General features: G+C 34.7%; 2 protein-coding genes and 1 pseudogene across 4 annotated transcripts; 1 reads left to right on the top strand and 2 right to left on the bottom strand.

Annotated features, from left to right (window-relative positions):
* Positions 1-1609: 1609 nt before the first annotated feature.
* Positions 1610-4295, bottom strand: LOC146932590 (F-box/LRR-repeat protein At4g14103-like; annotated as a pseudogene). The gene is made up of 5 exons (XR_015007172.1): positions 4160-4295; positions 2939-3907; positions 2542-2844; positions 2260-2419; positions 1610-1933 (listed from the first exon to the last, which is right to left on the bottom strand). The product of XR_015007172.1 is annotated as an F-box/LRR-repeat protein At4g14103-like (transcript).
* A 1899-nt stretch (positions 4296-6194) lies between these two features.
* Positions 6195-10199, top strand: LOC146932589 (heat shock protein). Of its 2 annotated transcripts, none has more exons than XR_015007173.1 (8): positions 6195-6500; positions 6680-6781; positions 6878-7037; positions 7128-7307; positions 8096-8230; positions 8551-8638; positions 9365-9458; positions 9562-10199. XR_015007173.1 is itself a non-coding variant. In XM_085704300.1 (8 exons), exons 1-8 carry the CDS (start codon positions 6232-6234, stop codon positions 9649-9651), a joined length of 1113 nt encoding a protein of 370 aa, XP_085560426.1. In that variant the 5' UTR covers positions 6195-6231; the 3' UTR covers positions 9652-10199. The 2 variants fall into 2 exon arrangements, 1 of the variants encoding a protein (XP_085560426.1); XM_085704300.1 differs by having other exon boundaries at positions 8551-8633.
* Positions 10200-10541: 342 nt separating this feature from the next.
* Positions 10542-14270, bottom strand: LOC146932588 (oligopeptide transporter 4-like). The gene is made up of 5 exons (XM_085704299.1): positions 13543-14270; positions 12003-12572; positions 11659-11911; positions 11398-11580; positions 10542-11293 (listed from the first exon to the last, which is right to left on the bottom strand). Exons 1-5 carry the CDS (start codon positions 14139-14141, stop codon positions 10679-10681), a joined length of 2220 nt encoding a protein of 739 aa, XP_085560425.1. The 5' UTR covers positions 14142-14270; the 3' UTR covers positions 10542-10678.
* Between the last annotated feature and the right edge of the window lie 3875 nt (positions 14271-18145).

Genomic DNA, 18145 nt, shown 5'->3' with positions numbered 1-18145 from the left:
GAATGCCCATCGTTTCAATGAATGAAATTTGTTTTGCTGTCAAAAAACACACACAAGACTCGATTGTAATTCATGAGTGTAGTTGAGCGCCAATAAAAGACTACGAGCTTCATCAAATGTGAACCTCACATTTGGGTGTAAACCACTCGGTTTTAGCACGGACAAAATCATCATGCCCATCCCTAATACATACCAATTCTCATTCTATTGTTATGGTACGAAAAAGAGGTGTCAATGTTGCTTTTAATGGTATCCATTACGGATTTTCTCCACCTCAACTCTGGCCTGTCCAACCAAGGATCTGTTGTTCCGTTTTTGACTGCTTGGACAGCAGACCAGCTGCTCAAACTCATGCGAAAACATGACTTTGGTGATCCACGATATTATTCTCCACTTTATTGTTGTGTTGCTTCCAGATATTCCAAACAATTGATGCCAATTAAGCAGCTTCCACACTAGACCGCCGTTGTAAAATTACAAAAACCACATCTAATATGTCACTGCCGCGACCTGCAGCAGAGAATGATCTGGTTTGTATTTTGTTTTTCTTTTCCTAAACCAGTTGTGTTTGGTTCAAATATATTGGACTGGAAAAATCAAATCTAATGACTCAAGTCAACCCAACTGTATGTTGTGACTCCTGAAACACAAACCAATTCCAAGACATTTTAACTTGAGAAATGAGAAATGAATTCATTGCAATCGGCCACACCATCCCCAAAACTAATTTGATTCCTCAATAGTCAAAGAACTCGCACGACAACATTCCAAATAAAATGTCTAACTCTCCTCGCCCACTTCCCTCTAAATAACCTCCCAAATTGAATGAAGTGGGAAGCACTCAGCTTCATTAGTAAACACACCAAACTCCAGCCACTCTCCTACACACGACCAAACATTATAAGCAAAAGGGCAACTAAAAGACAGATGGTTAACGCACTTTGGAGATGCAAAACATAGAGCAGAACTCGACTAATGTTCATCTTGTGAAACACCCCAATGCATCAACTCCACCTGAGTTGGTAAAAAAAAAAAAAGGGCAACCAGGTGCACTGAAGCTCCCGCATATGCAGGGTCCGGGAAGGGGTCCCACCATTTGGTGTAGTGTAATTTGTTTTTAATTAAACATCATGTAAAGTAAAAGTACTAACATTAGGTGGTATAGAGCGCTTCCAGATCCAACAGAAAAAATGTGAATGCGTTGATGTTAAGAAATGTAAATTGCAAAGATGCAATTTGGACTCCTTAATTCATCATAAGCAAAGTCGTATCAACATAGTGAAATGTATTCTTTAGTTCTAGGGCTAACTCTATGGTGCACAAATGAAATAAGTCTTGCATCACGCACAAGTTAATTTTCCACCATTGGATCAATAAATCTCAGCTCTCACCATTTGAATCAAACGAACTATGTTGGGACTTATTGATCCAATGGGAAAAAACAATATTCTACATGGTGCAAATCTATTTTACTTGTGTACATTAGATAAAGCGTAGTTCATGTTATATTAACGAAAACCTTGAATTATCATTATCAAAAAACAAACTTATTGCAGAAAACCAAAGGTCATTGATAAACAAGGTCCAGTAGCAGCTGAATGATTCATGATAGCTCCCAAAAACAAAAGAAATTTGTTCATACTGAGACACACACATACAATTGGCAGAGTATAGGATTTGTACATTACAATTTAGTATTCCACGGTGGCTAAATAAGTATATTACAATTTGGCTTTAAAGTTGGAGACCATCAGCTAGATGAAGAGGTCACATGATAGACTAAATGATTGTCAAATCAAATATGTTTTAGCACAAAGAAGGCATTATAACTTGTAAAGCAATATGAGAATCTTCACTGCCTGTTATCTGGAAATGGACAGTTGGAGTTAGGGTGGTGCTTCTCCTCCTTATCTTCATTTGATGATTCATCATCCTAAAGGAAGAAAAACTAACACTATCAATTGTCACTGCAAAATCAATCATATGAAAAAAGTTTACAACAGTTATAAAAAAACAAAAGAACAAAAACTGAACATGAATGATTCAAAACTGATTTTATTATAGATGCCTTTATGGTCATTCTTGAACAATTTACTTGAGTAAATTGAAAACAAGGACTCCTATAACTATTTGGCATGCTCTCTCATTCTGAAATATCACAAAAATGGTAATCTCCACATGAAAACAACAAATGACACCCAAAAGTTTAGTAACAGAAACTCAAAGGGGGTCCATCAAAATTCATGAGAGGAATGTTACCTTTTCAGAACTACAGAGATAAAGATTGGGAGATGCAGCAGTGGCAGGCGCTAGCGGCAGAAGTAGACTCAGCAGCGAAATCAGGTGCGGCAGAGGAGGAAGGAGACACGGCATATTGTGAACGATGGTTAATCTTCGCACCCTTTATAGATTCTACAATCTGTTTAGTAACAGCCAATCACAAACTCCACTTATGGTTGTGTCATTTAAAATTATCTAAGCTCATATTCTCAAGAAAAAAAATTACCACACTCAGCTCCCGTATGGTTTTTAAATATCTACCTGCTTAAGATTAAAATAAATCAAGTAATCTGTTGTGATGTTAACTTCTGCCGAGGGCGCGTTTTGTCGCAAGAAGTCAACTATTCCATCAGGTATGGCAGGTAGTTCCATACGTCTTTTAAATGCCTTGCATAACTTAAGAAGTTCTTCATGTGACTTGGCAGCAGCTTTATTATACATGACATTTTTGATTGATTGGGATAAATATCCATCCTGAAGTGGTATCAACTCTACTTCCAATGACTTCAAGTTACATAAAGAATAGAATTTAACCTCCAATAAATCAGGAACTAAGGACAGAATCTAAGAAATGAGGATGAATTAGGATCAGTTTATGCAAGTCAATTGAATTTTAACAAAATTTAAAAATAAAAAATGCATCTTAAGAAGAAAGTACCTGAAGAGTAGTTGAAGTGACTGCCAATGATTCTACATTGGCAAGGTCTTGCAGCAAGCTTAATAGAACCATAGCAGAATCCTCCGAATATAACACCTCTTGTGCATCGATATCTACTTGTTTAATAGAAGAGAGACTGCTCCCATATATTTTCTGAAGAAGGCCACCGGTAAAAGTAAAGGTACAAAGACTTGGAGCAGATAACTCGATTTTGGCAAAGTCAAGTAAATTATTGTGCAGGGCTAAATTGACAAGTGTCTCACTTGATATGTTGAGGATTTGAGCATCCTTTACCTCACAACTACTAATGACCAAACTATTCAACTTGGTAAAGGCGGAAAAGGGCTCAGCACAACCGTTTTCACTACCGCAAAAGGCAAAGTTTTCTAGATACAAGGTGGTCAAGAAAGGGAAATTCAAAGATTTTGGAAATAATGTTTTTGTATAATTATGAATATGAGTGCTACCTCTAGGGTAAAGCGAAAGCTTAAGAGATGTAAGGGCATGACATGAAGAAACACATCTCATAATGAGACTACTGTCACCACGGACAGAGATTCCTAATTCATGGAGGTGGGTATTATGGGAAGTAACATAGTTTAAAATCTTTTTAAGGAGTTGAGGCTCAATATCACCACGGCGGTCAAGATCAAGTTTGTGCAGTGCGGTTGAAGTATCGTGGAGAGTCAAAATCTTAGACACAAATGTTGTAAATTGCTTAATAGTGGAAAATCTTGAAGAATGCAACATAAGAGTTGGAATTCGCCTCCAGAGATGTTCCCATCTCTTGGACAAAACACAAGTTCCGACGGCATGTTTGGTATTCAAGAACGACAAAATGTGAAGGATAACACCATCAGGTAAGTCACTCAGTCTGTCTTCGTTTTCATCATTCTCACATTGCCTTCTTTTCTTCATCTTTTCTAGGATCGCGTTTTGATCGAGATAATCAGACATGGTCCTGGTTCTCTATTCATTATGTAGTGATAGTAATACAACGGAACAAGAAGAAAATGAGAATATATGAAGCGAGATTTCAAGGCAAAGCAAAGTTATGTTTGAAACAAATTAAAGTAAACTGTTCCAGTAACAAAATAATTGCTAAAACAACTAATATGAGAGTAGGAGTAATGAAACGTAACAATTTGGGGGAGAAAACCTAGAAAGTATGATTTAGGGGTGAAACAGAGAAATGAAATTGAGACGGAAAATGTAAAATACCTCACCGCCGTCGTCGTCGTCGTCGTCAAGTTGTGAATTCTCCTATGGAATGGAACGCTGCAGCAAGGACTCACAAAATGGATTGAAACGTGTATAGATCAATTATACTTTCTAGGGTTCCTTATTTTGATTTTGTGCGAGGGAGGGAAACAAAATTTTAAGGGGGATTATTTTCTTTTTTTGATATTATTTTTTTTGGAGTAAAATTATTTTTATTTATGATTATGAATCTTTGAAATTTTAAATAATTTGATTGTTGTGCTTTTCTATTTATTGTTTATAAAAACTTAAATGTAAAGTTTAACTATTTTTTTGAAAGAAAATGTAAAATTTTACTTAAATGGTATAATTATATATTAATTTTTTTAAAAAAAAATGGGACACGGAAAATAAATTATCACAATCTCACGGGAAAATTGCCACTATTATACCATTTGGCTAATTTAAGGTATCATCTCGTGTAAGTAGTTTGGCCGGTAAGCTAAGCTAAATGGAGAATTTTTTTTTTTGGTAGTGTTACAATGTAACGAGGAAAAAATAAAAAGAAAAAAGAGAGAGACGAAATTAAGTTTTAAGCTTATCTCTCAGGATGAGAGATTTCATGCCAAGCGGATAGCAGTTCCAGTGAGCAGAGCACCTTCCATGTGATCCTTCCTTAGCCAAAAAATCTGCACACATGTTTTATCCCCTAAGAACGTGCACCAATGTTGTATATGTTTTATCCCCTAAGAACGTGCACCAATGTTGTATTTCCATTTGCATGTAAAACATCTCTAACATGAAGGATGTCAGTAGCATAAGTGTGCAAGGTATAATCGTGACCATCAATAATCAGGTCAACTGCTTCCAAACAATCACTCTCACAAATAATGTTGACATAACCCTTTTTAATACAAAAATCAAGACTTATCTAGATAGCACGTAACTCAGTTAATAACGCATCACCTCCAACTTCATTCCTTGAAATCAAACATAACTGCCTACAATTTTTATTTTGACGTTAACCCTTCAATTTTTTTAGGATAAGTGACTCTAATAATTTGGAGTTCGAATGAAAAATAAATGTTATATAACAATTTACTACCAAACTAACATTTGTCTATAAAAAAAAAGTTAATATACAGTAGAAACTCTTTAATTTAATACTCGGTAAATTAATAAACTCTCTAAAATAATAAATTTGTCCGGTCCCGCCTTGGGCCAATGTAAAAAATTGAAAAACTCGATAAAATAATAAGATAATAATTTTTCGGGAGATCCCTTTATAATTTTCGGTCCCAAGAAAATCATAAATTAATAATTCATAGAAACTGAAAAAAAATATATATTAAGAATACATTGAACACATTTGTTCCTCTTGTTTACATTTATTGTACTTCAAAAGTCATTATTGATTTCCAATGCATATGAACACAGTAGTTACTAATTTACGTTGAGTCCCAATGTTCGCTGCAACGTAATTCTAGGAGGCATAGACTAATTTGTCTTTTTGTTTGGTATGTAGAGTATAATTACTTAAAAACTCTTTAAATTAATAATTATTAATTTATCGATAAATTAATAACTCTCTAAATTAATAAATTTCTTCAGTCCTGACATTATTGATATTAACCATCGGTTGATAAACCATTTACTCTGATGTTTTTTTTATAGTTTTTCGAGTTTTGTAATATACTTTTGATTCTTAGAGGTCTTCTCGTGCATTTTTTGTCTTCTGGAGAGCCTTTTGACTTGTGTGTATATACATGTTAAGGTCGAGGAGATGGCTAGTGTAAAGAAAAAAAAAATTCTTTTGTCATTTTTTTAAGGATTTTTTGTCATTTTTTTTGTTTTGTAATTAAGATATTAATTCAATATTTTAATACATTGAAGGACTTTCTCAACAAAAAAGGAAAAATTTGAGAATATAAAAAACAAATGTGAAACTTTAATTTAGACAAGGGGTTTTAGGTAATTTTGTGTAATTAATTAAAATTGTTAATTTATGTTAGAGAGGCTACCTATTAAGTCTTGTTCATACAAAAAGGGTCTCATTGACACAACAACACAATCAGTGAAAAAATCTCATTCAGATGAAATGGTGTTTGCTTAGAAAATGGGGGACGAAGATCCAATTCTCATTCTCTCCGTGCGTTGGAATTGGGTATAGGAGCTTACGTTCAGATGCAGCATTGGAAGCCATAGCCAAAGCTTCAGAAGACAAAGTTCCCAATATAGTTCTCTACAATTACCCTTCATTTTCTGGAGCTTTCTCTTCTCTCTTCGCTCACCTCTTCCACACTCGTCATAATCTCCCTTCCCTTTCTTTACCTTTCTCTTCTGTTCCTTCCCTCGCTTTCAGGTTCGTTTCTTCATTCTTCAACCCACTAATTTTCCTTTCTTCTATTTTCTAATTTACGCGCTTAACTTTATTTTGTAGTTGAAAAATTGAAATGTGTGAAAAGGGTCATTGTAAAGTTTATCATTATTCTTTTAATATTATTACAGAAATTTACATATTTGTTTTTTGTTATAATATAGGGTTGAAGATTTGTGCATTGAAAGCCTTCAAACATGTTATCTACTTGACTTTCTTCCTCCAAAGGAATTCCTTTTCAAACTTTCCCATCAATCAAATTGCAAGTAGGTTTATTTCCAAACTTATATGTATTTTTTTAATCCATTTCTCATGTGATTTTGATTACTTATAATTAATGTATTTATTTTGTATGTATCTAGGATTATTGGGTTTGATCATCGAAAATCGGTGCTTTCACAGATTCCTTCTGCAAATGAGTGTCCCGGGAATATTATGATTAATGTTAACCATGAAAAGAGTAGTTCAAGAGCTGTTTATGAGTACTTTACCGACAAACACGAGGATATTAAAACTTCTAATGTAAGAATTTAAATTTGTTTATGCGCTTTAGTTCTTTTGCATCTCATGCAACAATGGCTGAGGTAGAAAGATGCTTGGATTTTGTTGAAGGGTGTGGTTCCAAGTTTGGTGGACTCAAAAGATAAAGGGCGAGTGGAGCTTATTCTTAAGTATATTGAGGATGCAGATCTTCGCCGATGGAGCTTGCCTGACATTAAACCCTTTAACATTGGACTGAGTGAATGGCGATCGAGGTTTAGCTGCATTTCTAACCCATACATGTTTAAGCAGGTATGACTGATTATCGTTCATGTTTGTTTTTGTGATTTCTTATTATCATTGCTGCTAAATAAAGTTTGGACTTGTATTTAATTTAAGTTGACGCATATACAATGGATTAAGTAATAAATTTGTGTATCTATACGATTTCTTCTCCTCAAAAGGATGTAATTTACTTAAGCCGAGTCAAATAGTTTAATGTGTTTGAGCTACTTAGAACTATGCATCCTGAGATTGAAGACATGTCCTATGATCTTTGGTTGTTGATCTGTCATCTGTTTGTTTCCTGCTTAGGAAGAGAATAAACAACTTCATAAGTTGGTTGGTTATTTGAAGTGCCATGACTAATACCAACTCAGAACCTTTCTATTACACTGTCATAAAAAGTACTGTGACATTTCAGGCTATAGCAACCATCTATTTTGTTGCCATGGGCTGTTCTATGGCCCGGCGACCCCGGGCACCCGCCCGGGCTCCGGGCCAAATTTTTTGCAATTTTTTATGTAAATCCTGATGAATTTCTTATATAAACCCCTATAAATTGGGCAATTTCTTTAGATTTTTTTTATTATTTGCTTGCAATTTCTTATGTAAACCCCTATAAATGTGTTGCAAATTTGTTTTGCCCGGGATTTACAATAATCCTGGCTCCGCCACTGTTTGTTGCTAACTTCCTTTTATGTGCCTTACTGTAACATTCCAAAGAGCAAAACCATCTGTATTTATTACTCTTTATTTATCTATGGTTATTATGTATATTCGCTAAATATTGCCTATCCTTTGAAAAATCTGTATTGCAGTTGCTGGAATTGAGTGTTGAAGAGTTAATTGCTAAAGGAAATTCATCTCTTTCAGCGCGCCGGAATGCTGCAAGTAAATTGCTGGATAAGGTTTTCAGGGTTCGGCTGGGTAGAGGATTTTATGGAGAGTGCCTGGTAATGTTTCAGGATATAATCACCTTAGTTTCTATTGTTCTTAACATACTCTAATTTTGTATTTAGTGCATGTTTGTGTAGCCAAACATCCACTACAAGTCCGTGACATTTTAACCAAATAATAATAAATAAAATCCGAATTTGTACCTAGAACTTTCTCTGCTGCTTGCAGCTTTTTTTAGTGCTTAATGCATAACTAATTTTTGCCAGTTAGATTGTAATAATTGAATATGACAGAATCATGCACTGGTAATGTGGGCCCCCACGCCATTTTGTTGTTGAAATTTGTAATCACTTTTGTTACCATGGTTACTGTGTAGGGAGTTCGGGCAGATGGGAACTCTAACTTAAGTGATGAAATGGGCATGCTTCTCAGTGTAAAAAGTGCTGCTATTGGTCTGAGGTGAGGTAATTTGTTTTGAAGATTTACTAAATTTATGTTTCTATTATTATCTTGTTAGAAGGAGAGTGGGTTTTCAAGAGGTTGACGTTGTCTGAGTTGTATTATTATCTTGTTAGTAGAAGAGTGGGTTTTCAAGAGGTTGACGTTGTCTGAGACAGTTATAAAAATTTAATTCAAATTTGACTATATAACTTGAGCAACCTTTTCATGAGCATGGTGATTGGAATAGTCATTCGTTACACTAAATTTGTCATCAGAAGAACAAAAAACTTGCAATCATTTAGTACTAATCGTTTGTCAGCATTTGGGCTTGAAATTCAGTGACATATTTGTAGAAACTATTATATCGATAAAAAGCATTTGGATCTCGATTATAGCTTGTTAATGCTAAATATTTGTTTACGAGGATTGGTTTTGCCGTCCAAAAAGGCTGGCGGTGCAGCTTGTTGCCCGCTTGCCTTCTATTCAAGTGTAAATAATGGTTTATAAAAAAAAAAAAAAAAAGTTTATAATCTATGTTGCTGCATTCATGGCAAAAAATATTTGTTGATTCTTCCTCTCAGTATCCTCTTTTGATTATGGTTCTTAGGGATTAAGTGAAGAATCAAAATGTTTTCCTAACAACTTCTTATAGGCATGATTGCATGCCAATTCTTATTGTGGATTTTAATCTGGTTAAAGAATTGTCAAATTCTATAATGTGATCAACTGGGCATTTTCATCAATGACAGGCCCATAGGAGCTGTGATATTCATGCAACGGAATAATCTCAAAATGTGCTTGCGCAGCTCTGATAGTGCTACTGATACTTCTGAAGTTGCTAAGGTGTGTGCAGTTTAGTTCCACTTTTTTTTTTTTGTGTCTTAACTATTTGATATTTTTAATACTTTGATACACATTAATGTGTTTCTGCACTGCCAACTTGAAGGCATATGGCGGAGGAGGTTCTGCAAGTTCAAGCTCCTTCATAATAAGGATGGATGAGTATAACCAATGGCTTTCAGCTAATTCATTATGATGGTTTCCGGGTTTGAATATCTCGTCTTGCTGTCATGTAAATTATATCATTTGATAAATTTACTCACTGCCTTTAGGAATGACAATATGATGGTTTGTGGTACTTGATGTAATATCAAATTTTGAGGCAAAAAAGGGATCTATTGAGGCAGAGACAGAGGGTGTGGTGTTTGCAGAACACTTGTATTCCTCATCTGATATGGAGAATGACAGTAGCGTTATCCATAGACTGTCTTGATAATTGATGTTGCACACGATAAGAGTTGAGAAGGTAGAGCATGAGCAAGAACAAAGCATTCATCTTGGGGGTAAACAAGCTATTTTAGGAGGTTGATTTCAATTTTCAAGGACAAAGATGTCGAAGTAGATGAAATTGAAATAACATTCCTAGCGTCTATTTTCTGATTAGTTTTAACTGTTGAGGCTCTAATACCACCGCTGCAATTGTGTTTTTTACCATCAGTTATTGGATCTTCTTCCACCAGTGTTATTTTTTATTACATATTTTTTGACATTTTGGTATTCAATTATTAGCTTCAGTGATTTCTATCCTTTTTTTGTTGAAAGGCAGTGACTACTATCCTTGGTATCTTCACTTCTTATACTTGCATCCTTAATTCATATGTACTTATTATTTTTAGTTTCAAGGGTGGAATGTTTTCACCGTCTACAAAATTGAATTTCACCCCTGGATTGGTGGGTGGTTGATTTGATGCTCTCTTTGATACAAATTCCCTAAACAAGTCCTTCAAATATTACTAGAGTTTCCGGCACGGGGTGATTGGATGGCTCAAGTAGTTTGAGCTAAAGGTAAAATGAGTTATAAGATCTAAATCAACCTCTAATGAAGGAGAAAATACGAAAATAACAATATAAAATTATAAACCAAAATAAAAAGAGAACATAATAACATTGTTTGCTGATAAAATATGGTTTCTCCATAATTACAACGTGCAATTCAAGTACTACTTCATAAAGTTTTGCAATTTTAAATAATAAAAAAATATATATAAAAAAAGACCATGTCATCAGAAGACAGGGCAACCATCAACCACTATACCCTTAGCTGTTGGGCAACCTGCCAAAGGACAATGCTCCCCAGCAGTTCCCCACCAATTGAGACTCACATTTTCCAGGCCTAATGCCAAGTAAAGCAGTACAGCCATAAAGGCCACCCCTGCATCAAGTGCTGCTGATAAAACATAGTTGTATCTCTGCCACCATTTCTTTCTGTAACGGAAGATAGAGAAGTTGAAAATGGTTCCAACTATAATCCATGAATTGTAGTTCAATGCTGTTGCTGGTGGCATCATTCCTGTTGCTCCCAGGAGTACTGGAAGATTGATCAACGGAATCCATGACTGTTTTGGGAATGCCTTGTGCAATAGCCAAACTAGTATTGGCCCTATTGCACCTCCAAGGAAAAACCAGTTCAATGTTGAGTATTCTCCAAGAGAACCAAAGATCCTCTTAGGTCCTACTAAACCCCAAACAACCGATGCATCGAAGAAAACACGATCATTGGGACATGTCCATGGACTGCCTTCGGGAAGAAGATCTTTATTACATATGTTTTTGACGGAGTCTAGCAACCACCATGCTACACCAATGTTGATAGTTCCAGCAAGCACTGTCCCAATGAACTAAAAAAAAATAACACAAAAAAGTACATTAGAGACCATAGAAGAAATCTAATGTTAGTAAAACCTTTCAGACACAATAATAAGAGCTGAGTAAATAAATATACCTGCACTAAGAACATTGATCTTGGAGGGATTTTCATGTAGTGTCCAAGCTTGAAATCGCTAAGGAATGAGACAGCCTGAGCCATGCTTATGTAACCATAGGTTTTGAAGCATACATTTGCTATTGGTCTTCCAGGGTAAATGATACCGAAGATATACTCAGTGATGATATTCAACCCAGGTGTCTGTATGCAGAGAAATAGATTATTATTTAGTTTAAATCAAATTTGTTTCTTTTTAAGCAAAAGTTTAAAGATATTAACCTGGTTTGTGGTAGCAGTTATGATACTAATTGGGAGGGTGAATATAAAGGCCAATGCTGAAGCAATGAGAAGTCCCCACCATGGCATCTGAATCTGATCATTTAGAAAGATGCAGATCATTAAAGAAACAACAAATGTCACTCCTAGCAACAAATAAAACCACCAAGAAGGAATGTCTTTGTAATTTTTCATCAGTTTTGTGTGAATATCTTCTTTTCCGTTTTTCGAAGCACGATACCGCTCCATAATCTCCCTGGCAACATGATATCATAAACAATTAAACATCATTAATTAATTGCTGATTAAATAGTTTAACCTTGATTAATGAGTCTAAAGCATTATACCTTCCATAGAAGCAAGCAACATGTGTAACGGTGGATGCTATGGTGGCGAATCCAAATCCATAACTAAGAGCGAAAAACGTGCTTAAATGAATTCGACCTTGTTCGTGATACTTTGCAAGATCAATCTCAAATTTGTCATTAACAATATTAGATATGTTATATGGTTGTCCCTGTGTTGTGTACAGATCAGAGGAGAAAATAGAAAACCTATTTGCACCATACACATTGAGTCCCCAATATGCTATAGGAATCACAGCATACACAAGCAATGCATAGCCAACAAAAACATTGACAATGGCAAAGAAAGGTGAGATAAGAGGACTGAACAAGAATGAAGCAACAGCAGACCAATCAAGTGTTAAGGCTCCAAGTCCTAAACCATTCATTCCTGAACCTATTTGTTGAGCTGTGACTGATTTGGAGAATACCCAACATACCCATGATATGCTTGTAAGCGTTGTGAATAAGTATCCTGGGACTATATACCATGTAAAACTGCATACTAGTGCTATGAAGAAAAACTTTGCCCTTGAAAATTGATGGGGATTATCGTCTTTCTCATGCAAAGTTCTGTGTACATAAACATAAACATGTTTGGTAAGAATTTATAGGTAAATGTAACCTTTAGAAGGTCATTAATCGATACACAAAACTCAGTCAATATCAGCACACATATAATTGATAATGATAAGTATGAGTTTGATAAAATAAAAAATTTAAGCCAAGAATAGAAGAGAAACAAATGCATGATCACAAAGAGGAAAAACAAAAAGCACCCAAACAATACAAGGTGCCCAAAAAATCAAATAGGACTAAGTCACCGATGATTTAAATCGTAACAAAAGCTAGCATTCATAGCTTTCAACCACCACCAAATATGAATCTTAATATAGGACCAATAACTTTTGATAATATTAAACACGGTTTGGATGATTAATATGTATATTACAGAAAATTATGTATGTTTGTATAGCACAATTTGGATGATTAATAGATATATGTATTTTTATTTTTATTTTGAAGAAAGATTTATGTATATTTGAACACCAGAATATTATAGTTAACGACGTTCAAAATTATAATTGTGTTTATTTGATGTTTAATGAGTTTTGTCACTTTTTTATTCATTCGTCATCCACATAACCACATATTTAATATACGCTAACCAATTTGATGCAATATTTGTGTGTGTAAATGAAAAGATGAAATTAAAATATCAGACAAATAAAACCAAGACTCAATAAATAAATAATGAAACAAAGCTGTGATTTTATTGAATACAACATGATCATGACTCAAACAATTAGTCATCATAGTTGCACGTTGAGATACCCTAATTATACCCCACAGATTAAATCAAAGCAATGGAAAATTATGTTCGAACATTATTATATGTACACTATCACGTCATTATGGAAAAATTACAAAACCAAAAGCACATATATATGCAAATTAACCTAGAAAAACAATATTAATATAGAAAATTTTATGCATGTATATAATATAAAAAAAATTGGAAGCATGTATATATATAGATTACCGGAAAAGAGAGACTTGAACAAGGGTACTAGGCCACCACATATGAGCAGGTTCAACAACATACTTCCTAAGCAAACCAGCCCATCCATATCCCAACACCTGAGTCGTAATAATCAGAAGCCATGAAGCAAGAAACGATATATTCCTTCCATAAAACGCTTTGATAATATTCACAATACCAACAGCATAAGATGAACCAGACCCAAACGCAGCCCCAGCATTTGCAAATATGGTAATAAGAACATGTTCCTTCATGTTAAACGGACCAGGGTTAAACGAAAACCGTTTCGATCCAAAACCTGGGATCCTGAACGTCTTTGAAGGTAACACGGCGGCCATGAGGTGGCCGAGGGGGAGTGTGGCGACTTGAACGGTGATTTGAGTTATGATGAGTGGTTCGGATCGATATGCGAAGAATTGGTTGAGAAAGGAGAGGAGAGCGCATGAGAGAAGACCTAGAAACCACATGCGGAAGGTCCATACTGGAAGTGTTGGGTCGTCGGTTTTTGTCACCGTTAACCGGACTTCCTCGATTGGTGACTCTTCTTCTTCTTCTTCCTTCATGGTTCCTTTTTCGGTGTCTCTGTTGTTGTTCTCCATTGATATTTTCTCCACTCTCCTTTCTCTACTTTGTGATGCACTATGGTATGCCACAATGGTTATTATATAGTCTTTTTTGGTCCACTTAGGTTGGATTTTTTGTTGAGGGTTTTATGTTTAGTTTATTTGTTACCTTTGACTAGTTTGTTACTTGTCTTTCGGATAGTTAGTTGTTTTGTTACTTCTTGTTTGTTTAGGTTTTCTTTTTCAGGTTTTATGTTTTTTTTTAAAAGGTTGAAGGTTTTATGTTTAGTTTGTTACTTTGCTTATACTTTATAGGTGTTTTAAATTTTTGGGTAGTTTGTTTTTGTGTTTCGGATAAGTCTCATGTAAAGCACCTCCATGAGATAGCTAGCTAACTAAAAGGGTTTTACAAGTTTTTCCTAGTATCTTGTCAACAAAAAAAAAACGTTTTTCCTAGTAAAAATTATTTTATGTATAGAGGAATTAGATGAAATTTGTATCACCCTCGATTTAATTAATAAATCAGTATTTGACTCTAACTATTTTATACACTCTTATTCAAAAAACTATTTTATACACTTGTCTATTTTATCTACTCAATTTGACGTCGTAATGATAAAATATGATTACCTTTTATTTACCAATTCATAAGGCTTGCTAATAATTAAATATGATTACCTTTTTTTAGTACGTGGACTTATTGGCTATGTCAAATTAAAATTGCAGGGAATTATTTTTATTAATCTTATGTTGGATGGTTGCAAACTAATTTTGGCTAGGTCATAATTGGACAAGTTAAAAGATTTTGCCTGCATTCCTTCTCATATGAGTGCTACCACTTTAATCCTCTCTATTTCCAAATGCAGCTCGTGAGGCTCTCTTAGTTAATAGTGGCTTTGATTTCAAATAGGCTTATTAATAATTCCATTAAGATTCTCTAATACCTTCAGACAAGTCAAAAGTGTTGACTAGTTTTTATGGTCCTCTCCTTCATACTTGGGATGGTTTAGTTTTCTCTTCCTACGTATCGAAACCTTGTCATTCAACTCCATTTAAAGCTATTTATCAAGACAATATTTACCATTATCCCCTCATAATTATTTTGATCTGTTACACCTTAATTCAATATTAATTCCCTTAATTCCATTACAACCTATCAATCAATCACTATTCTTTCTTACCAAAATCGTGTAAGCTATTCCTTTTCCTTTTTTCGGTTCCAAATCAATGCCGATAGATTTTTGTTTAACTTTTCCGGAATGCATACCTGAAATCTCCAGCTTACTCGCTGCAACAAAATCACTCTATGTTGCATCTATGACTATATATGTAAATACTCACTAGAATGCAGCTAGCTTTATATAATCTAAGTTTAATCTAGTTCCTAAAATCCTCCTATAGAATGTTAAAACATTACTATAATTTTTTTCTTCATTTTTCTATAAAAAAAACAAGCACAAGAATAAAGCATGAGATTAAGGTCTATGCTGCTTCTTCTTCACTGACACTGAGAGAGGTGGTTGAATTTGCAAGTGCCTTTTGAATGCCTCATTGAAAAGAATACGATCACGGATGGCTTTAATAATTGTTAATTTTAGTAATAATTCCTTATTTAAAAAGGGAAATGGTAACCAGTGTTTATTGGTTAATGATACTCGAAAAATAAATTATATAATAGTTATTGTATTAAAAATTGTATAATTAATCCATAAAAAGTCAAAAAAAATTTCTTTTTTAGTAATAATTTTCTTTTTGGTATCCTAAACCAATGCTCAGAGACACCGGTTAGCATGACCCATTAAAAAATTATATTAAATTTTTCGGAAACGATTAGGAGAACAGTCAATAATTGATGATTTCACAAAGAAAGCTTACTGTTTGCTAGGAGTGAGAGTTTTCTTTTTCCACTAACCGTTTTTTCTAGAAATAGGTGGGGCGAACAAGTGAAAAGGTAGAATGTGTTTTATTTTATATAAAAGATAAATTTGATTGTTTGTGTAAAATGTTGGGGTCAAGGTATTTTTTTCTTTTTTGGTGACCGGGGTTTAAACCTCAAACCTTATCTATTTTATCTATTATTCATATCAACTGAGTTAAGTTCACGAAGACGTTGAGGTCAAAATATAATAACCCGGGACAAAAAATGCATGATTTTTTACTAAACAATTCATATTTTCTTACCAAAATTGTGTGCCCTACAATTAGGGGTGGAAATAGGCTAGGCCGGGCCGGGCTTTGTAAGGCCTAAGTCTGGCCTACTTCAAAAATTATAGGCCTGAACCTGGCCTATTACCTGTCGTAGGCTCATTTTTGAGGCCAGGTCTGGCCTATTTAAAGGCCCGATGAAGCCTGAAAGCCTATTTAAAAGCCTATTTTACACTAAAGTCTAGCAAGACATGTAAGTCTACTACTAAATAGGCCAAAATTTACGAAGGCCTAAAGCACATGAATACATCTGCAACTAAATAATGAAATCTTATGAAGGTATAATCACACCAATATATGTGCTACTAAATAACCAATCATATGAAGGCTTGAGTTTATGTGATAAAAAATTTCAACGATATCAATAATGGAATATATATTATACATAAAAAGCTTAATAGGCCGGCCCGACGGGCTTAATAGGCTTTTTTGTAAGCCTTAGCCTGGCCTATTTAATTAAATAGGCTTTATAAAAAGCTTAAGCCTGACCTTGTTAATAAACGAGCTGGGCCGAGTTAGGCTTTAAATAGGCTAGGTCATAGGCCCCTGTCGGACGGCCTGGCCTGTTCCCACCCCTACCTACAATCCAATTCAATACTACGGCGCATGGAGTTCAATAGATAAAATAACAATAGATGGCAAAACAATCTATTGTTTTGACAAAATCCATTTACCTTAGCTCCATTTGCCCCATTTACTTTTATGGATGTGTGACATATGGCAAAACAATATCCAACGGTTAAAATTAAATTGCAAAAATGAATAGACACACTTGTGATTGCTACACGATCTCTCATACTTCTCCCTCAACCTATATGCGTCATCAACAAACTCCATCTCTATTCTCCCAAACCTGTTTCCTAAATATTTCATTTCTAACTAATTTTGAATAACTATTCTTTTGAAAATTGTTCTTTTGGAAACCCACGAGTTTGATTTTGAAAACTGTTCTTTTGGATATTCTTAAACTCAATCTGATTTGTTTCTCACTTGCATCAAAACACCGTTGTTCTATAAGTGGTGGCAGCTGTGATGGGTTGAATAGTGATGGCGGAGCTTGACTGATTGGTGACGATGGTGGTGGTACGAAGAGATATGCTCATGAAACCGGTGATTGGACGGCAACAATCGACGATGGGAACAAGAGATGTGATAGGCGGCGATGGAGTAAAGGGTGGCGGCGGTGATTGGATGGTACAGGATGTGAGGGGAGGGGTTGGAAGAGATGTTAATTGAAGGAGAAAGTGAACAGTGCTAGACTAGAGATTTTGTTTTATCACTCATCTATGCCTTTTTAATTTCAACCGTTAAATATTATTTTGCCGCATGTCACACATCAATGAAAGTAAATGGGGTAAATAAAGTTAAGGTAAATGGAGCATACCCAAACTCCGACGCATGTATTTGAAGAGATTGTTTTGACTTTTGATCCAAAGTACAATTTCCAGTTATTAGGCGATTGCATTTTCTATTTTAACTCTTTATAATCCACCTTAATTTCATTTTAGGAAAATGCTACTTCTCAAGAAAAATAGCTTCAAGAATTTTTCAAGAAATAGTTGGCAAATTTTAATTGGATGATTTATTTGTCCACTTCCTATTTTTCAGCCACACCTCCTTGAATTGTGGCAAATAGTGCATTGTGATTGGCTATTCTTTTTTCTTGAAGAATTCTTGATGTTATTTTTCTAGAGATATAGCATTGCTCTTCATTTTATTTCCACCTTAATTTTACTTGAGTATGCCATGCATGCGATTCACTCCTAATACAACATGTCGAACTTTTTTAAAATCCACCTGAAACCTATTCTACAGTATTGCACGCCATCATCACC

Source organism: Medicago sativa, chromosome 4 (genome assembly GCF_051527215.1).
Source record: "Medicago sativa cultivar Bolivia chromosome 4, Bolivia_mono, whole genome shotgun sequence".
Taxonomy (NCBI): domain Eukaryota; kingdom Viridiplantae; phylum Streptophyta; class Magnoliopsida; order Fabales; family Fabaceae; genus Medicago; species Medicago sativa.
The sequence above is the reverse complement of the archived record's forward strand: the minus strand, read 5'-3'. Positions and strand labels throughout refer to the sequence as shown.